This window comes from Crocuta crocuta, unplaced genomic scaffold, assembly GCF_008692635.1.
Source record: "Crocuta crocuta isolate KB4526 unplaced genomic scaffold, BGI_CrCroc_1.0 scaffold260, whole genome shotgun sequence".
NCBI lineage: Eukaryota > Metazoa > Chordata > Mammalia > Carnivora > Hyaenidae > Crocuta > Crocuta crocuta.
In genome coordinates, this window is record NW_027527525.1 from 7,355,424 (window position 1) to 7,377,885 (window position 22,462).

The 22,462-nt window shown below is 41.7% G+C and overlaps 1 protein-coding gene across 1 annotated transcript in view; it reads right to left on the reverse strand.

The window, feature by feature from the left end:
* Positions 1-592: 592 nt before the first annotated feature.
* Positions 593-22,462, reverse strand: part of COL14A1 (collagen type XIV alpha 1 chain) — a 203,667-nt gene continuing 181,797 nt past the window's right edge. Inside the window, exons 45-47 of the mRNA XM_077764526.1 lie at positions 4,877-4,954; positions 3,099-3,254; positions 593-1,438 (exon numbers count right to left, since the gene is read on the reverse strand). Coding sequence (XP_077620652.1) covers positions 1,359-1,438; positions 3,099-3,254; positions 4,877-4,954 — 314 coding nt within the window. The 3' untranslated portion in view covers positions 593-1,358. The remainder of the gene's footprint in view (positions 1,439-3,098; positions 3,255-4,876; positions 4,955-22,462) is intronic.

Below are 22,462 nucleotides of genomic sequence, written 5' to 3' on the forward strand. Positions count from 1 at the left end.
CTCGGAGCAATCCAACTTCTGGTTATAAACGACCCCACCTCTACCTTTTAAAATTAGCTGTTACTAGGTAGATGCTACTGGAAAAGGAGCACATGCTAAACTTATGATTCTCTTTCATTTTACTTTCAACGAGCAGGTAATAGAACCCAAATATTTCTCAAATATCTAGATTTTTCCTTTGTGAGCAAAAGACACAGTATGGTTTAGGTGTTAAGTCTGTTAGATTCAACCTCATTTCCCTTCTTCCTTTCTAGAGTTTTTCAGACTCTTCTTAGTATCAGAAGAAAGACACTCTTCAGTCAACTATTGGTAAATATTTATTTAGCACCAGCCTTGAATCTTCTGGTGGATTATAAACCAATGATAAAATTCTACCAGTCTCTTAGGCCCAAGTCAACGGCTTCTTCTGTTAAGCTTCAAACTACCCTCAGAATGAATGAAGGAATGAAGGAATGAAGGAATGAAAATTTGAATGCCTGTCTAAAGGAAGCCAACTGTTGTTTTTCTGGTTAAAACTCAGCTAAGACTACTAAAAGTTTAAGGTGATATTTAGAAATGCAGTAAAAAGAACCCACATATGTTGTTTTAAAATTTTATTTGCTTATAAAAGAGAATGGAAATGGGTTTGCAAAACCTTATTGCATGTACAAAGTCATCCATGTAGATAAAGAGGGCAAGCCTTGGAATAGTGCTAGATAAACTGTTCATCAAAATTGGGGCTCTTTGAACTAGGTCTGGTGGCAAGTCATTATTCTGCACGTCAAAACCACTGAAAAACTAAAGCTATTTTTAAAGTTACCAAATTCAGAAAGGTTATATTCTAATCTATATTCTTACATCCCAGTGAAACAAGTTACCAAGTGAACTCAGAGGCGGGCATGTCAGTTAATCAAGAGGTAGTTTCTCCAATAATATCCCTTTCTCTTTTTAGCTAGCTATCGGAGATAGAGCATAATTTTTGAATCTCTTTAAATTTTTATTCTGTTTCATCTGAATACAATCATAGCTGTCTTGATACATTTTAGGACTTGAGATCATCTAACACAGAAAAAATTCCAGAGTTCAATTTTTTTTTTTTTTTTTTTTGCCAATCTTTCTTTGAGGACTCTTCTCTGGAAAAACAAATCATCGAGCATGCCATTAAAATAATAGAGGGAAATAAATCCTGTGGTATCATAGATAAAGGGTTTTTAAATGTAATTTTTTGTTAATGATGACAATATTAACAGCATCCAAGGAGATTCGGGGTGATGAAACGAGCCCCCAAAAGGTAGCATACAAACCACATCACGACATTCTTCTTGAATAAGTTTCTCTGAGAGTCCTTATAGTTGGTCTTCATATTTCTCTGGAGGCTCTCAGATCCCCGAGCCCCACAGTTCCATGGCTTCCAGCTCGTCTTGGACAGGAGTAAATTCTGGTTGATCGGGATGAGGAGCTAGAGAGGAAGAGTGGGGTGGGGACTTGATAGGACCCAGGAACCATAAATTGATATTCTCTCCTCATGTGGGTCCGTATGAGACAGATTTGGTCTCTGAACTACAGAGATATCCTGCTTGGGTAGAAAGCAGTAGCTACCTTTCCCCACCACGCGCTTGCGCCTTCCCCAGGAAGTTTCAGAGGGTTAGTCAAGGAAGGGACAGATACATGGCAGAAATTGTTAGAAAACTAGAATCACAGCCAACTGCTTAAATATTATGTGTTTTATTTACAAAAGGAACCCTGAATCTCAGCAGAATTATAACAGAAAAATAAATTTTACAAAAACCGATCTCATGTTAGAAACCCATCACCAGGGGACAGTCGGGAAGGGAGAGGGTCAGAGGGGAATGGAGAGTAGGGTGGTCAGGGAGGAAGATGCCCATCAATCTTGCGTGGGGCCAGGAAAGAGGAGAAGGCACACTTCAACAATGATTACTGAGCCTTCATATAGAAAAGTTAGGGATAAATCCTTGGTACACAACCATATACCTATAGCCAGGCTGATACAGAGCAGTCAGTTTCTATGACGGTTGACCCAGGGGATTCGGTTAAGTTCCAGTATTCTCAGTGTACGTGTTTGGAGCAGGGAGGGCAAGAGATGTGATAGTGGGCAGGGAGGAAAGCAGGTGAGGCAGGGAAGCAGGGTGCCCATTGTTAGGGGCGGGGGCTGGGTGCTGGTGGTCAACAGGACAGTTCTGTATCCATAGCCAATTGCCCAGGCCAAAGTAATCAGAGTGGAGGGCATCCACTTCAGTGCTGGTAATCATTGTAAGGGATCAGATCTTAACGAGGGACAGGGAGGTTTGAGAGAACAGAGAGGGAAAAGATGAACAGAGAAAAACACATCAGCAAAACTCTGACCAGTTCCTCTGGCAAATAAGGTTAAATTTCTCGTAAAGCAGAAAACTTAAAATTCTTTGACTAATAAGTTTATTGCCCCAAAGCAGTCTGTGAACATCTCTCTTGATGCTTCCAAGTGTGACTATGTCAGAAAATGTCCCATTGCACAACTCGCCAACATGCAGGCTGCAGATGTGTTTAGGAAGCACGATCTTTCAGAGTCTCAGTCCAGTCGTTAGTAATGAGGCAAGGATAGCATGGCCACTCGTTTCTTCTTAAAGCTATCTTTGATCACCTAACTTGTATGTGGTGGACAGAATGTCACCCAAAAGAATCTAGGGGGCCCTCCTCACTAGGGAGAAGTTCTAAGTTGGAGGTTTATCCAAAACAAGAGCAAAAAAATTTACCGGGCATCATGACCACACCACAGCAGTAACGCAGAGTTAGGGCACCCAAAGAAAGTTCAGACATGCCCCCCAGCGACCAAACACGAGGTCAGGTCTGGAGGTCAAGTAGGCGTGGATTGCCGTTGGTAAACAAGAAAGGTTTACATACAATGTTATTTTCATTTTCCTCTTACGTTTTTTAAAGGGGTAGCCTCTAGAGTCATTAGCACTTTATAGAAGACGTCTCTGCATAATTTAAGGTAGTGAGGCATTCAGCTTCTGCCTCCCTCCCATAATTAAACTACTTTTCATTGTACCCTCGTCATTATAGTTCTCACCACAGCAAAACATTGCTCAAAGCCCATGAGCCCATGAGAGGCCGGCACTTACCTCCTACCCCATAGGCAGAACATGAAGAGGGGTCGCAATATCCAGGCTGGCCAGAAGGACCTTGCGGTCCAGGCACCCCCAGGTGACCAGGCGGACCCCTGGGCCCAGGAGAGCCGGGGGGCCCAGGGCTTCCTGGCCGACTCTCCCCCGAAGGTCCTAAGAAGCACCGACAAATGAAAGCAGTTGGTCTTCTACTGTCACAGAGTGAGTTTTGAGACAACCAAGAAGTTAACTGACTCTTAAAAGAAGCCACTTCACCCATTTTAACAATTAGGATAATCTGTCTCTCCCTGCTCATTGTGTTTTTATTCCTAAACTGGATCATACTGTAATCACACATTCTCCTGGAGGTCAGTGCTTTCAATGAGCTCAGGAAACTGGAAAGCAGAATGTATTCTTTTCTATCACCTCTTGGATATTAAGGGAAAGGAACATACCGCTCTCAACCTGGTTTTCATTATAGAGCTCGTGTTTCTCAGTGCAGTTCTTTGTGAATCCAGTGTGCACACACCCACACACACAAACACACTCTATCTCAGCCTCGCAATCTATACTGCTTTATGGCCCCAGATAATTGAAATAAATTAGCCTGAGTGTGAAAGAAATTATCCCGCAAGAGAAAAAGGAAAAGTCTGAAACCGGACCTAAAATACTAATCCGACATTTCTTTAGGCTACCTTATATCAACTGAGAACTTAGATTGAGTGAAAATGAGAGGGAGATTCAAAATTTTCTCATGTTAGGAAGTGTATTGAGCTGGGTGTTTTTGTTCGTTTGTATGTCGGCTTTTAGGCCTGAACTCCAGTAGTGCTTTAAAGGCATTCTTCAACCAAAAACGACCTTCTTTCAACCAAAACCTAAGTGAAAAGTAGGAACAAGTATCACCTTATATTTGAAAAGTGCTGCACCTCTTAGATACATTCAGTTCCATTCAGTCAACATTCGCCAAGCATTGTTTTTGCAGAACACATGACGCTAGATCAGCTTCTCACACAGGCTCCAATGCTAGGAGCATTTATGCTCAATCTATTCCACTGGGAATACCTCCTAGAAAAAGTACTTTCCAAAATCATCATTAGATTGGAAAGAAAAATCAGTAGAGCATTTGATTCAATGAGGCTAAAACTGAATTACAAATGTCCGATCGAACTGCAGATTTGGAATCCCAATAATGAGGATGATACTCTAAAGGCCACTCTAAAAGCACCCAGTAATGTACACAAAACTTACTCAAAACTCATTCAGTAAGGATGCCACGGTGGCAGAAACTCTGAGTGTTCATCAAATACCCGGGTGTTCCTCTATATTTGGAGCCTTCCGTGTAGTTCAGCTGAGAGTATGGCTAGGTCCAGCATGGTTGTGACATATGTCACTCTCCATTTAAGAAGGTGAAGGCTGATGTGCCTCCTTATCTCTCTCCTCAAGGTCTTTTGTTCCAAAATGGGGGAAAGCCACCCTACCCACCTCAGACTTTGGGGTGTGTGTGACATAAACCTTTATTATGTCAATCTACTCAGCATTTGGGATTGATTTGTTACTTCAGCATAGCCTAGCATAGCTTAACTCATGAAGCCAATAGGATCCCAGAATATGCTCTAAGCTTCTGGGAGAATCATCACTTAACAAACTGGCCTTCTAAAACATTGAATGAGAAATACAGCCATTCCAGTCAGATACAAGGATGTAACAGGTGGCCATTTTCTTCACCTGTGATGTCAAGTGAAATATAAAGATTTAGGGTATTCATCTTGCAGCTTCCTGTTGGTAGGGAGATTTACCTGCTGGGCCAGGGGGGCCTCTTGGACCTTGGGTTCCAACGCCTGGGTTTCCTTTTTCTCCTTTGATACCAGTTAGACCTGTTTAGAAGGAAATAAAGAAAAGAGGAAAAAGTCCTTACGATAAAATCTAGGTAGTTCCATGTCTCCAGGCTTCAAAATTACCTCTCTGTTAAAGATAACGGTGTGGGTTGGTTGGGGGCGATGGCTACCAGGGGACTTTTGGATTGAATTCTGACACTGAACTGTGTACAGTCACAGAGGGGAGCCTGGTTCTGTGGCTGAGCGTGCTGTCCGTATTTGCAGTACTGCAAGTTTATTTCCCTCCTTCCTACTGACGTGGTTCAGCTGGCCAGGAACCGGCCCATGTCTTTGCACGCACCAGCCCATTCAACGTATGCAGTTGGCACTCCACAGTAACACAATAGAAATCACAAGTGAACATGTCTAACATTTTCCTTTTGGTCCACTCTGTAATGTATCTGCAAAAGGCATGAATTATAATTAGGCAGCAAAGTTCTGAAGAGCGCGAGTTTCCATTAAAAACTTGGAAGCTTCAGGAAAGCCTGTGTTTGATTTGGCTGATTCAGCCCCATAAAAATCTAAACCTATTCATGTCTCTTTTCCACTGAGCAGACTCCTTATTCCAAATAATTTACAGTGCTATTAACAAAACTATACATTTTCACAGGCAAAAAACAAAGAAACATACACTTTGACACCTCATCATCCCAACAGCTTCTATCACAAGGTTGCTGGACAGGTGGGAACAGGCCGTATTAAGGGCCACCAGTCCGAGAGAGAGAGTTGCATCAGATGAGGGCCGGGTTACCCCGGCTCACATCACAGAAGGTCTCTGGTGTCTGTTTTTCATGTACAACAATGCTTTGAAGTAGCAGAATGCAGAATTGCATCTGTATGCAATTACACTTATGAAGAAATTATGTGTGAATTGGCAAAGCCTAGAAGGAAACATAAACAAATGACAATAACCAATTTGATAGGTGGCAGGCAGGCAAGTGGTTTAGAATGTTTAAAATTACAAATAACTTTTCCCTTTTACCAAAGGTGATGCATAGTCACTGTAGACAAATTAAGAGGCACCACAAGCAAGGACTTCAGCCCTTGAAAATAATCACTTTTAACATCTTGGTTTATAACTTCCAGAAAGAAAGGCGTTCATGTAGTACATGCTCTGGGAATAGTTGGCAATAAAAAGAGGAAGAGAAAGATCAGTGAGCAACTAACAGGTTTTTCTGTACAACACACATAATGACTGTCCCTTGATTTGAAGCTTTGGTGTCTGCTATGCTCCTTGGGATCACCTTCTGGGGTCAAGGTATACCTGGCATTTTTTACAAGTGCTCCTTCCTTGTTAGTGGTCATCAGGGCTCCTCCACCCACTGCTACACTTACCCAACACCCATGACTATTGCACGTGGCCCCAGTGGTATTTTCTGAGCTCATGGGAGACCAGCAGGGAGAGAGTATGACACTGACCACTGAGCCTGTGATGACCTCTTGTTTTGGGTCTGACTCTTCTCTTAGGAAGCCATAAGGAAGATGGTTAATTTCTAAAAAGTAAAAATACAGTTTCATCTGAGTTCAAAAAGCACAGAGCATACTCAGACTAACCAACACGTAATGCTCAGCTGCTATAAAGTTATTCAGACAGAAAACGATCTACTGGATATTACCCAATTAGCTACAAGTTTAGCTCGTAATTTAGTTGCTAATTGGAAGAAGTACATTTTAGCTGGTAGGTGTTCTCTCAGGTGCAAATGTGTCCTAAAGTGCTTCTGGGAATTGAGCAGAAACTGCCTCTTCTTCTGTTGGAATGAGAGTCACTTTCCCCACAGGGAACCACTAATTTTTCAAGAATCAGAACACATACACAGATGACTAATGGCAGGCTGCTCATGATTAAGTGTGTGGTGACTCAGAGGCCTCCCGTGACCTTACGGTACTCAAGGATCAACATTAACAACATGGCTTCTTAATGATTCTCCAAAGTAGGAGATGCAGTTGATGAGGCTGAACAGCACATCCAGGAAACTGTTCTCAGGAGTGACTCTCCGGTAAGAGTTTCTTGATTTATCCTTTGCTTCTTCGTTACAAAAGCGAAAGGTGGGGAAGATTGGGGAGCAGAAAGTCTAGCTGTTTTAATTTTCTAGTTATGAAGAGAAAAACAAGTAGCATTTGATACTATCTGTACTATAAATCAAGGTAAGAGAGGAAGTCTCACAAATGTATTCCAGCCTCTCAAAATGTCTTGAAAAAATTCTAAGGATATAATTACATGAACAGAGAATTGTAGATTTTATTATCCTTGAAGTGAAGATATGTTCCAACTACATGTAGGCTAATATATTAATATCTGTCCATGTATTTATTCACTTATGGTTGTGAGACTAAAGGAATATTCATGTCCATGACAAATAAAATTGGCTGCAAGTGTTTTTCTTGGAATGAAAAATCATGTTAAAAATAAATAATTAAGTACCTAAGATGAGGATAGAAATTAAAGACTAAGCTTAGAGACCTCAGATCTCTAAAAATAGATCTGCATATCCTTTTGATAAGCCTTATAAGCCATGCATGATAAAAAGGAAAGAAATCAAATGTCCTAAAATGTCAGCTTGTCCTTCTTCATAGACAAAATGCAGTCATCACCCATGATCAGGACTTCCCTCATCAATCTCTTATGAGGACCGAAGGCAGAGTCTCTTGGCATTGAGGTGGAGTCACCAGAGCCAAGTGCCCGCATCCTCTCCTCAAAGGGCATGGGGACTCCTGAGTGCACAGGACGCCCCCTCCTTCTGGAATACCCTTTACACATTGGCTGTCTTCCTAAATACTTCTCATTCTTCACGACCCAACTCAAGGCTTCTCTGCAACCATAACGAGCAAAGGCACAGTGGATTCCAGATGGCATGGATTATCTGTCTGATTCATGGCCATATCCCTGACACTGCGGGAGCACCTTCTACATTGTATGGAACTTAGAGATACTGAGTGAACGAATGTATGAATGAATAACGTCTCTGCTTCCATACTGTCCCTGCCTTCTCTGGCACCGACCTCATTGCATTGCCTGTTCCCATGTTCATCTAGCCTGAGACAAGGAGCCTGGTGACTCCAGGGACTGTGCCTTATTTACTATTAGTGTCAGATCTAAGCAGAACCTCACACAGAGTAGGTGGCCCAGTAAATACTAACCAAATGACAGTATCTACGTCAACATGTAGCCGACTCTTACAAGCAAGCATGACCTCCAAAGGATCAACAAATTTGCTTACGCTGGAGCTTACATGTCTGGCTTCCAGGAACATAGACTTTTCTAACAAGTGCTTTGTGTGACAGTATTCACTGCTGCTGCTTCTTAAAGATGAATATAATTGACTACAATTAAGCTTAAGTTTCTGCCATTTCTAAAAACTGAGCGCAGCTGATATGAATGAAGACCTAGCTTATCAAAAATATGACTTAGATAAGATTACGATAGCTTTAGTTTTCTTTTTTTAAATGTTTTATTTATTTCTGAGAGAGACAGAGAGAGACAGCGTAAGCAGGGGAGGGTCAGAGAGAGAGGGAGATACAGAATCTGAAACAGGCTCCAGGCTTTGAGCTAGCTGTCAACACAGAGCCCAACACTGGGTTCGAACCCATGAATCATGAGATCATGACCTGAGCCGAAGTCGGAAGCTTAACCGACTGAGCCACCCAGGCGCCCCTGCTTTAGTTTTTTTTGAGTCACCAAAAATATTTAGGATAATTCGAGAGATAATTATTATTCATTCACTCATTTGTTCTTTCTTTTAAAAATATTTTAATTGATTTATTTTTAGGTTGGTTTCAGGTTCACAGCAATATTGAGTGCAAAGTGCATAGGGTTCCCATATACCTCTTGCCCTACACATGCCTTAGCAACATCCCCCTAGAGAGATACCTTTGTTGTATTCATTCTTTTTTAAGAGTCTCATTAGAAACCATTTCAGGGAGAGCTGATTCTCCCTTACCACTAACCTAACACTGAGCCTACAATATATTACTGGTCTACTAAGACAGAGACCTGTTCGTTTTAGTTTTTCATTATATTCTTAGTTCCAGGCACATATTAAGGCATTAAAGAATGTGTCAAACAAATGGATAAATGAATGAAATCCTAAATTCAAGGGCAGACTTTGACAATCCAAAAAATGTGGCCAGTCAGTTTATCTGATAAGCCAGGCTTTATTTATTTTTTTATAGTTTATTTATTTTTGAGACAGAGAAAGACAGAGCATGAGTGGGGGAGGGGCAGAGAAAGAAGGAGACATAGCATCTGAAACAGGCTCCAGGCTCTGAGCTGTCAGCACAGAACCTGATGCGGGGCTCGAACCCATGAACCGTGAGATCACGACCTGAGCCGAAGTCGGACGCTTAACCGACTGAGCCACCCAGGTGCCCCGCTTCGGTAGATTTTTGAATGCTAGATGCTTGACATGAATAAACTCATTCAGTCTCTACAAGAACCAGGAGGGCGGGCACTACTATTAACACAAGAGATGGCTGTGACACCTGCCCTAATAAGTACCCGAGCCAAGATTTGAAGCCAGGCAGGTTGGTGCCGAAGCTTATACCGCAAACCACTGCCCTCCTGCCTTTTCATCCCCGAACAGCAGGCTGCAGTCTTGCCCTGTTCGCTGCAGGTGAGGCTTCCTGAACTGGCTGCTGAGTCAGTGTGCACAGCTTCCTGGTCCCATGCTCTGGAATCAGCCCTGCGGTTATCACGCTTCCTCAGCTTACTTCCCTTAGCTTCCATACCTGCCCTCTGCTCTGAGCAAGAGTCAGCACTGAAATTATTTAGAATTTAGAGGATTTATCCTGCTCGCACTGACTGCATGCCCAGCATCAGGCCCTTGGTTGCCTACTTCCTATTTTCTTTGGCCCGTTGTTCTCTGAATAAAGAGACTGTACTCATGTCTCCCCCCGCCCCCCGCCCCCGCAGCCCTACCAAGCACTCTATGTTGGAGTCTCCTGCTGCTCCAGGGAGCACAGTTACTCTCTTGATCCCAGACATTTTGAGCTACAACCAGGATCTATGCCCAGGCACATATGCAAAGCCTGGGCAATGCTTTCATTGTAACTGTACCAAAAAGTCACAGAAACTGTGAGACAAAGCTTCAGTTATGTTATTATATTGTCTGTTGCCTAGGAAATGCTGACAATGAATGGCAAGCACAGCCCGTTTTCCATTCAAAATACGTTTGAATGCCTGCTAGACGCAAGGCACTGGACAGGCACCTAGCTACAAGATGGCAGATTAATTGGACTTAATTCACTAAGTATTCTGTGCACTTTTCCAGAGTCTGCTATTGCTACATTTTTGGCCTGTGGGATCAAGACCAGCATGTGGGACTCCACGTTTTGGCTAAGGTCTCAGTGGAGGAGGCCAAGGTTGGAAAATACATGATTGTTTCAAATGTAAACAAACTTTTCAAATCATTGCTAAGAGTTGCTCTTCGTATTGAATTTTTTTTAATATAAAATAGCTGCCCATCTACTATGACTGTATAATTCAGGACTTAGGGAAAGATCAAGCCTTCTAGGTGGTTCAGGCAGAGAGAATTTAATGCAGCAACTTGTTTACATGGGTGATGGAAGGATTGAGCAGCCAATTAAAGATGATGAGGCAATTGATAAATTAGCAAGAGCAGGAAGTCACTCTCACCTTTAGGAGCATAGTGACAATGGGAAGAAATAGTATGACTGGAGCCCAGAGCCTAGAGCCTTCTGATAGGATCTAGAACCAGAGGGAGAGACTTCTGGTGGAGACAAGAGCCATGTAAAAGTCATCACCCCACTGGACTTCAGTGGGGTGAGGGGAGAAATATCCTGGTTTTCCCCTTCTTTGAACTCTCTAATCCTCCTCAATGCTTCCTATTGGCTGAAGCTTCCCAGGAGCAGAGGCCAAGGGAGCCTGGAAAGACAGTGATGCACAGCTAGAGGGAGAACAGCAGTCCCAATATCAGGCTCTGAGTATTCAGAGTAAAAGGCACCTTCCTGTTGATAGCAGGTCGCCACGTAGCAGGGAAAGAGACAGATGGAGAGCTATAAGGCACAGTGTGAGAATTGCTACAACAAGATATGAAAGCACAGAATGGAGGCACCTGTGGGAAATCACAGGAAGCTTTCCGATGGAGCTGACCCTTGAAGTTAAGTTTCGAAAAGCAGGTGTGCAAGGGGAATACCAAGTAGTCCCCCCTGACTTTTACAGCTGCACGTTGGGGGCTGGTAGAGTAAGAAGGCAGTCTAGGCCAGGTCATGACATGCTAAGGAGTTTGGATATGGCCCAATGAATAGCTATTCTATTGCAGAAAAAAAACGCTTCAATACCATCTACCTAATTTTTTATAACTTCACACCCTTTCTTAAAGAGGAGTCCCCAATCATTTAAAATCTGGGCCCCATAAAACCTGGGTCTGCCCCTGCTTGGTGCTACAAAGCAAGAAAATTAGGTAAGGTGGACTGGCAAGTCCTGCAGAACTCCACTCTACCAACAAACACGGAGCTAACTCCACAGCAAAGCCAGAGAAAAACATGTTGAATCACTGGGCTACCCAGTGGCCAAAGGATCCACTACCACATCAAGATCAAGACAATAGAATATTTTGCACTTTAGGCTTTTCTATCAGTTAGAGACATGACAACATTGGTAGGAGGTCCTTTGGTCTTCTGATCACACATGTCTAAGATTAGACACACTGACATCTGGGCAATGAGAGAGGGGAAGGGAGTGCAGCAGGGAGGGGGAGGGAAAGGGGTAGCTTGGGGGTTGTAAAGGGAGAAAGGAGAAGAAAAGAAAGAAGATGAGGAGGAGCACCCATCATCAGTGCACACCAACCCCGTGTTGTCATGTGCAGGTTAACTGTTCACAGCCACAGGTGCATGGCAAAAATGGACAGGGATTAAACTGGGCACCAGAATTCCTGGATTTCTGTCCACATAGTTTTGCAAACGGATACGATGATCTTACAGGTACATAATAAGTATATCAGACCAAATGCCCATCTCTCAGTTTCAGCTCCAAAGTTCTGTCTGATTCCCCCATAAATGCTATTATATTATTTCCAGCATGGACTGCTTGGAAAATGATAAATAATTCAAATAAAAACGAGCCAATTTCTATGGGTTCAAAAATGAACATTTTGGGTTCGGCATGAATATTCAACTAGTTGATGATATTTAAATTTGGGTTCAGCACGAATATTCAACTCGTTTTCATTCCTTGCAGAAATGAAAAGTGATATGATGATCTCTCCTCTTGGAAAATAAGAAAGCTGTGTCAGGGCATTGGGATAAGGCCAGTCTGCGTGGTGTAAAACAAAATGTGTTATGACCAACAGCCCTTCATAATAAGCATGAAGAATCCACAATTAAGATGAACACCATTTATATCTAGTTAAATCTAGAAAGAACCAAAATGAAAAAAGTTTATGAATATATGATTTCTAGATATGTTTTGCCCAGCTATACAAATGAGTTTTGGTATATTGATTGATTTTAATCTATTTGTTGCTTTTAAATGTTAAAAATTCACAGAAAATGGCTTATCATAGCTAATATAAACAGCTTTAATTTTATCATCTAAATAAGTATATATTTCCATTTTATTTGTTTGTGTACAAGGCCAGAAATTTAGAAAATGGCAAAGTATTTTCCTACATTTAAAAGAAAATATCTCTCTGTCTCTCAAAGGATAGATACACATAGAGTAAACACACACACACACACACACAGAGGTATTATAAACAGGAGGTCCCTTGCTCTTTTGACCACAGACATTTAAATTAGACACACCAAAATTTCATCACTGGAATGTCCAATGTATTTGCTATTTCATTTATATTTCCTACCCAGTAAAACCAAACCTCCTATTTAAAAATCTCACCCTATTTTTCTGGCGGAGTTACATGATAATGACTTAAAGAAAATGCTGACACTGTCAAGTTGGCAGTAACCAGCTATTAACAGGATGTCTTCGGATTGATGTACTATAGCCACATGGACTTCTGTTTTTATCATGACTTTAGGGTGAAGGACAAATGGCAGCCAAAAAGCTAGCCAAGTAGTAATCAACACCATAAATCATGTATGATTCATAAAATGACTATTGTGCTTCAGGTATTATGAAAAAAAAAGGAAAACAGACTTCACGTTTGGTGTTTGGGGGGCATGTGGCCTTATTGATGAGACAGGATTAACAGAAGTGAAATCATTAAAAGACGATTCAAGAAAGTATATTCTACCTGGGTGCTAAACGATATGTTTCCCAGCCTTATGAGGGAGCCATCTATTCATTTATCTAATATTTGTTCAAGCTTCTTGCATGGGGCATGTAGAGATGAAAGGCACAGCCCCATTCAAGGAACTCACAGTCCAGTGGAAGACAAACAAGTACATCGACAATTACGGTTTAATGAGAAACTTCTGTGGTGGAGACATGTGCTTGGGGAGCAGAAACCAGGGAGATCTTACTCAGTCTAGCTGAGCTGGAATCGAGCAGGGTAGCAACAACCAATACACTGGCCAAACAAATAAACCATGGGGAGGAATGAGTGGTCTGGCAGACGTGACTCTTGAGATGAGTTTTGAAGGTTGACTATGAATGAGCCAGAGGAAGAAAGAGGGTTCTGGGGAGTGAGAAGAACAGGTGAAAAGCCCATGAAATGGTACAAGAACAGGGCACAAAGATTAGCACTGAGGGCCATAGGAAGGGAAGAGACACGGATGAAGAATGCGGTAAACCGAATTAGTGGTCTCGACTCCTCACTACTCTGCAAAAGACTTATACACCCACCCATTCTCTTGCTTCAGGCCCATGCATTTCCTGACTTCTTGGGAGCTGGGCTCCGTCACACGACCTGCTTTGACCAATGGGGTGTTAGTGGCGATGCCAGGAACAGAGGCTTCAAATATTACTAGGCGGATGCGTTGCCTTGTTTGGTTTCTGCCACTAAGGATTTCTGTTTCCTAAGGATTACATCCTCTAGGAAACTATTAGCTCTTCCAGCCATGGTCCCACCAGAGCAGAGCTGCCCCTGATCTCCACAGATACGTGGTGAAAAAAAAAAAAAAATTATTGTTGCATCCTACTGAGATTTTTGTGGTTTGTTATGCAGCAAAAGCTGACCAATACTGAGAGCACTGAGCAGTGCAGTTTGGCCAGAGGAAAAGTACATACTTGAAGTGAAGCGGAAAATACAAACTGGCACCATATGAAGATATCTTAACTGAAATGGCATTAACCTTGCGTGGTACTTCTAACATGATACCCATTACCCCAGACAGGGACTGAAATCCAATGCAAGAATCTGATAAGATCTCCTATGCAGACCCTCCAATTAAGGGTTTCAAAGTATTTTAAGCCACAGAAATAATTATAATAGCTTTCATGGCAAAAAAGGAAGGAAGGAAGGAAGGAAGGAAGGAAGGAAGGAAGGAAGGAAGAAAGAAAGAAAGAAAGAAAGAAAGAAAGAAAGAAAAAATAGACCATAGTACTTGCTGACATCTTGACTCAAGCTTGTGAAAGACCCTAAGTCAGCCCAGCTAGACCCTTCCTGAATCCCTGACCCATAAAAACCAGGAGCATATGTTTCGCTGTTTTAAGCTGCTAAATTCTATAGTAATTTTTTATATAGTAATAAACTAAATATATATAGTAATAATATATAGTGTATATATAGTAAGAAACTAATAATAACAGGCTTCTCTCTGCCATCATGTTGAATATAGAGTCACTTTGTAATAGGGGGAAAAAAAAACCTTAAAAAATAAAAGATGATACAAGGGCAAAAAAAGAGCATTCCATCCCAATGTGCTAAGGTTGCTATACATTAGGACAAAACAATCCACCAAACCTTCAGAGAACAGTCTTCTTCCAAAGGATATTCACACTGGACTTTATCAGATCATTATGGCGTGAGATAAGAGAAAACTGCCTTTATTTCTCTAGAGTTTACCTCTCAGGAGATGAGAGGCAGGGAATGAGGAAGCAGGAGATAAGAACAGAAACATGCATTTCAACAGATTTTGAACAGCAATGAAAAGCCTATGCCTCATGCAACTGAATATTAAATGTAATACAACATCACAGGGATGTTGTAAATATTTAAGTATCAACCAGCAAATCATTACTGAAGCCCTGCCAACCCTCGATCTTTAATCAAGTTGACCTGTCCCATAAAGATAATTTTTCCAGGAATAAACCCAGATAAAAGGGACACTGAAACATTACCACTGAGGCACCCGTCACATGACTGCTATACATTTATTCTGAATTTGTGACCAAAGTTTTCAGCCAGATATATCTTTAGTGCAATGGCTCTTTTCAACCACAGAAATACTGAACACAAGAACCCTACTTCTCTCTCCCAGCTTTGAATCAACCTGGGACCCAGTTTTCTCTCTAGGTTTCTCAGGCTTGTTGATTCATGGTAGATGGGCCTAAGCATTGGGGACTCTGGTTTAGCTTTCGTGGGTACGCAAGCATTTCTCTGCTCTGACTGCCATTTCTATGGCCCTGAACGGGGTTGTCATGGACTTTCAGCAACTGGATTGTGGCCGATTCCTTTCCTACCTGTGTTTGTCTGAGGGGACTTGGTTGTGGGTTGCATCTTCTTATCACATTCTCCCTTTCTTAATTTTTGGAACCAAGTCCATCTTTTTCAAATTAACCACAGAACCTCAGGGCTGATCAAAATTGATCCTTAAATCTTGTCTTTCTTTATATTCAGTCCGTAGAAATTTGGTCTTCTGTGGCAGGGAAAGCTCGAGGGAAATAATTTTCCAACTTCAAAAGTCATTCAGGGATTTTATCCTCAAAGGACAATAAAAAATTAGCCTGGGTAACAAACCGAGGGAGAGCTGTCCTGCCATCAAGCTCTACACAAAAGCATGCAATTTCCTTGGGATTAAAGATGACGTCCCAACACTGTTATTGTTTTAAGCCTCAATAGTAACATTGCACCCAAACTATTTGATTGACACAGAGCAGGTATAAAGTGTTAATGACACTTATAGAAACTAATGAGTCCCAGTGGGGAAAATCTTTGGAATGATACCTCCCAGTCATTTCCACTCAGCTTTTCCCAGGCACTACCATGGATAAAAACAGTGACAGTGTCGCTGGGTAGGAGGAACTAGTGATAGTATAAAGCTTCTCTGCTCGGGTAGGGAAATGAAGTATAATGGAAAACTGAAAAAATAGAAGATAATTTACATTTATTTGCAGACTGCCAATGATGTATTTGCTATCATATAGTCTTCACTGTGAAAACAATAGAGACAAATACAGAAAGGCAATTTTTTTTGAGAGGGGGCATGCAAGTGAGTGAGGAGCAGAGAGAGAGGGAGAGAAAAAGACAGAGAGAGAGAGGGGGAGAGAGAAAGAATCCCATGGGGGTGGGGGGGGGAGAGGGGGGGGAAGGGGAGAGGGAGAGAAAGAAAGATAGAGAGAGAAAGAGAGAGAGAGAGGGAGGGAGGGAGAGAAAGGCGGGTCTAGTGTTTTTACCTGAAGTGAGGCTTGAGGTCAAAAATTGTGAGATCATGACCTGAGCCAAAGTCAGATGCTTAACCGACTGAGCCGCCCAGGCACTCCAGAAAGCCATTGTATTGTTAAAGTTCAGTCACATAGCCTGAATTTGTAGCTGTTGTATCTTCAGTAATTCTTTAATATAAGTACATTTAGACTTCTTCATTATGTTTCCAGTGTAGCCATGCTGAGAATTTGCCTATTAGAATAAATGACCTAACTATATATTACTTTCTTTTTACTTTTTTCTATTATACTAGACGACACTCTCGATTTAAAAAAAAATTACGTCTGAAGCAGGTTATATTTATTATCCATGAATTTCATTTTAGAACAGTAAAAGAGATATAAGTTATCTGTTGAAAAGAGAGGATATGTTTACTAGTGCTGAGAATCATGGCTTTCAAGGTTTCAAGCCTTTTCCCATCTCAGGACTTTTGCACATGTTATTGCTGTCTCTGCCTAGACTGTTCCTCTGATTCTCTTACTGATACGCCAAACTGCTAAACTCTCAGGTCTCAGCTAAAGCATCGCTGACTTGACAGAGTTAAGTCAGAGTCCCCCCTTTACGTTCCATAGCATCCTGTATTTTTCCATGGCACTTACAACCACTGTAACTAAATGAAACTATTCCTGTATTTTTTTATTAGTCTGTTTAATATCTGTCTCCATGCTAGGTACATGAAAAGTAGGAAATATATTTTTGGTTAACCACTGTGTCATTAACACCTCCAGTACCATGCTTGACGTGGAGTAGACACACTCAGTAAATGGTTGTTAGATGACTAAATAAAGATCCAAAAAGATTAACTTGTATGACTAAGCAGCCAATCTTACACAGGTAGTAAGTGGCAGAGCTCGGATCCTGACTTCTGTGTGATTGATGCCCTTACCCACATCCCATCACCTGCTTCTGCCTAAAGCAGCATCACAAGTAGTGAAGTGAAATCGGTGTCTCTTCTAAAACGTCACAAGTGACACAAGACTGAATTGCCTTGCTCTGGGTTGTCCATCCTCTATTTCCCCTAGGGTCAGGTGGTATCAGAGAAGTATACTCTATAGGTGTGCTCCAAATTGCCAGACCCATGGCCAGTTTTCCTACAGGGACTTTCCCTATTTGGACTCTGCTATAGCCTGGGAACATGCTACAATCCTAGAAAAACTCCTCAAGGGCCAAAATGTATAATCATGGAAAATAATTTATTCACATTCGTATTTACCCTGCCAATCACCTAACTTCACCTCCCAGCTGGTCACTTGCCGGGTCATGGATGGCCCCAGGCTCTCCAAATACAGCATGGAGTGTGCAAGGAACTTGCAAATAGTACACCGTGACCCACTGCCACATTCTGGTCAGTTTGGCATTGACTTGTTTTTGTGAACTGCGCTGTGAACGGTGGTTATTAGAAGCCATCATGAAACAGGGGCCCACCGGACGCTGCATGGCTCTGGCTTCTCCCATGTGACTCTCCCGCTACACAATGAATTCAAAGGTGGCAACAGGGTGGAAAGGGGCAAGCACAGATATTCTGGAATCATGTGGATGTGGACTTGAATTCTAGTTTCTTCCTGTCCAGCAGTGTGACCTTGGATAATTGACAAACCAGCTAAGCCTCAGTTTCCTCACTTAAAAATGGAGCTAATACTGACCTCATAAGACTTATGAGAATTAATAATGTGCTAAGGAACTAATAGTAGCTTTACAACAATAGTTGTTTAATAAATGCTGGCACCTTTTCTTTTCAAAGGCTGCAGTGATGTCTTCCTCTAAACTCTAACAACATCTACTTTCTACATAACCCACTTAGCATCTACTCTCCTAACTGGCTCATCCACTAATGTTCCGCATTCCTTCCTTATCCAAACCATGTCTCCTATTTTATCCAAATGAGAGACTGTGTATATGGGACTGAGCACAATACTGGCAGATACACTTAGTGCCTAATAAGTGAAAGCCATAAACAATAGTATTATCTCAAACACTGTCAAGCCAAAAGCCTTACATGAATGCTGCATTCAATAAATATTTACTGATTTATTGTACCAAATAAACCAGATTACATTCCAGCTTTACGGATGTACAATCTGAACACGAAAATCTTCAGTTGGATGGTTCCTGTGATCCAATACTTTTTGGGCAATGATAGAAACTGAAGCATAAAGACTGAAATTGGAAAACCCTCCCAGTTCTTTTCAAGTAAAGAAACAATTTTGGCAACTACAGTCCAACGAACTTATTTTTGACTTGGATTAATACACAGTTCGAGACACCAAGGTAGAATATGAACATTATTTAACTAAACGGAATGAGGCAGTAACAGCTGTGTCCCCTGGGAACGGCACACAGAGATCAGAACTAGAACTGGAGCGGACATCTAGGAGTCTAGTTAGAAGCAAGGCTGTGACTGGGGAGTGAGCTCAAGTCAGCAAAGTCAGGACTCCATTGTTTCAGTTCTGGGAACAAAAAGGGGAACTTTAGAGCTCTTGTGAACTTGGGAAGCCGGGATACAGAGCCATTTTACCTGAAGACAGTGCAGCATTTAATGGGCAGAAGCAACAGCACTGTAGCCCACGGAGGAAGAGCTTTTCTGTGCTGTCAATGAACCATGTAGTATCAGTGACAAGGAAAAAAAAAGCAGGTGAGAAACTGGGCTACATAACATTTTGCTTATGCTATGCAAATGAACCTCGGCACCTCTGAGTGCTAATAATTAGACAAGCCTGAGTTGGAGTTCAAACATTAGATGAATAACGGAGCTGCAGGAGTCCTTCGAATCCTTAAATTCTAAGGTTTCTGCATTTATTGCGATCCATGTGAGAACATAGCTAAAAAGACTGGTCCACACAAACTTATGAAAAATACTTTGTTTAAGTTAAAGAAGACAAAGGGTTAATGAGAGGGAGGTAGCTAATCAAATAGAGGCAAAACACAGTCTTCTGTTAGGTGATCAGAAAAAGTCATGAACAATGTCTACACTGAGAACATGGGGAGAGTATTTGTCATTTCTTCTCTGTTCTCCAAAAATGCATACTCTTTGGCTAGTTCAGTGATAATGATTGGGTTAATCGAAGATTTTGTACTAGAACAGTGTATTTCAAGCTGGGGACATAAAATCCAAGGTTGCCCCTTGGCTTTTTAACACCACAATAAACTGAAACGATAGTAAGGGCCAGTAGTGTTTCTTTTTGCCTCAGTTAATCACGTTCACATGCATACACATGCATGTGATTACTGAACCATGATGTACAATGTACTTCCTACTGAACATCACGTGTAAAAACGTGTAAAAACTTGAAAAATTAGGGGCACCTGGTTGGCTGTCAGTAGAGCATGAAACTCTTCATCTCAGCCTCGTGTTGGGCATAGAGCTAATTTAAAAAACTTTTGAAAAATTATAATAGAGAAATCAGATGGAGAACTTTTATTGAAAAAGTACCCAAGTCAATGGGGTGATGAATTTCTTTTAGGAAGATTCATGTAAGATCCATAGGAAAGCATCAGTAGAAAGTCAGGTTCACTTAAAGGCCAGGCCAAAGTACTCAACAGCCAGATTTCTTTTTGCCTTGCTTTTGTAGTTTAGTCTTTGTCTAAATACATAGCAGAGTAACAATACTTATTTTTATATACTATAATATAGTGTCCTTTTAAAGTTATATTATAGAGAGTATCATGATAATCATATTTTATATAGCAAGAAACAATAACAAAAAAACAACCCATGATCTCTGGTTTTTCTTTCCAGTCCTGATGTTGGCTGATTTCAAGACTCTTTGGACTTCAATTTCTTCATATGCTTTCTTTTACACAAAATGAGAATGTTAGGAAAGATGACTGAAGTGTCTTTCTTTTTTTTAAATAGTTTATTGTCAATGAAGTGTCTTTAGTTTTAAAATTGTGTTGTTTTGATTTAGCGGAAAGGTAGATATGTGTCTCTGTCGATACTTTCTGGGCATTTGTACCACAAGATTAAAAAAAAAAAATCATTGTCTGAGGTGCCTGGGTGGCTTAGGCAGTTAAGCGACCGACTTCGGCTCAGGTCATGATCTCATGGTTCGTGGGTTCGAGCCCCACGTTGGGGTCTGTGCTGACAGCCGGCTCAGAGCCTAGAGCCTGTTTCAGATTCTATATCTCCCTCTCTCTCTGACCCTCCTCTGCTCATGCTGTCTTTCTCTCTCTCTCTCTCAGAAATAAGTAAAACATTAAAAAAAATGATTGTCTTCCTTGCAGCAACAAATCCTAACCGCAACAGGATTAAAAAACTTTGCTAGAAATAAAAAATGTCCTTTGGGAGCTGATCAATAAATGCCGACCTTAAACCCCAAACCATTACCTTCAGTTGGTGTTGAGCAAAAATCACTTCCCCTCATGCACACAGCGTATTTCTCTCTTTCTTGTCCTACCTTATCCTCCACGTATTTGTGAAATGCAGGACAGGATTTTGCTGTTTTCTACACTAGGAACACCTGTATATCTATAGGTAGGTTAAGAAAATTACATCATGGAAATTCATATTTCAAAGGTTGTCTGCGCCACTAGTTGAGAATTCCTGGATGATTTTCCTCTGGTCTAAGCGTTCACATCCTTTTACAGGGCAGGAAAGACTCTGTCTGGCAAGAACGAGAACAGGATTTCCAAAAAGAACAAACGCAACTTGTGACTTGCTGAGAGTGACTCAGGCTGAGTCACAGGTGATCCATCACCAACACCATCGGGGGTGCCCGGCGGACAGGTGGCCACCTTCCTAGCTGCCAGGTCTTCCGTGTGTGGCGAGGGAACTGTGCCCTTCTCTGCATCTGCTGACTTAGTGCCCCGGCACAGGACAACGCCTCCAGAAAGGAAAACCAGAGCTGGTTCCCAATAGAGCAACAACTACTGAGTGAGGACTTTTCATGTGCAATACAATTCAGACCTGACCCTGTTCTTGGCAATCTAGCTGTTCACCTACACCTGATGAGTGCTCACATGGGTGGGAGAGACCCTTGGCGCATCAGATGCTCAGGGGGTGAAGCCATTTGTGGTCTGGGCGATCGACAAAAACTTTATTCCTGAAACAGAAGTGAAGCTGAGCCTTGAACTATGACTAAGACGTGCCCAAGACAGGGAAAGCAAAGGACATTTCCAAAGCGGGGAACAATGCATACGAAAGCACGGAGGCAGAAACACACGTGGCCTGTTGGCATGGATCAAGAATGAACATAAAGTATCAACCTTGTCATCTGCATTTTCCATCTCCGATGTTATAAAAGGAATATATCCTACTCATCTCACAAAAGGAATAGGATTCACAGGGCAAATAGATAATAGTTAGCTTTCCCCCAGATCTACATTCTATAAAATTGCGTCTTAGAAAACACCTGTATCAGTCATCTTCCCCCCCCATCGCTTTCTTTGTGGTCATCCCACGTCTCTTTAATCTGCTTCTGGAGTGGGAGACGTTGGGCAATTATAGAATTGGGTGAAATTCAGCNCATCGCTTTCTTTGTGGTCAATATGTAACCCCAATTTCCCACGTCTCTTTAATCTGCTTCTGGAGTGGGAGACGTTGGGCAATTATAGAATTGGGTGAAATTCAGCCAAAGTCTTATTACTGTATTACACAACGCTGCTAAAGCCTGTAGAGGATAAGAGCAAAGGCTAAGTAGGATTTCTATTTTTAAGAAACTCTAGTAGGAAAGACAAAACATTGGCCCATGAAACGATTAAATAAAATGCTGCCTTATATTATAGAAAGATGAACCAGAAGGAGTGTTTTCACCTGAAGTTTACAGCTGGCATGGTCTACACAGACATACGTAAATCTTATGTCGATATGATTCATGACTCACCTGACGGCTGTCACCAACTCTTGCCCAGTATGGGCACTGCACAAAAAGGCACCACACCTAGGAAGTGAGCGCTCGGCCTACCATGACATACACGGGATGCCACATCTGTCCAGGGGGGGCATCATTTTCTAATTCTTCCACCTGGAAGGGGCACCTGTTCCTAATTCCTCCATCTAGGAGGGAACATC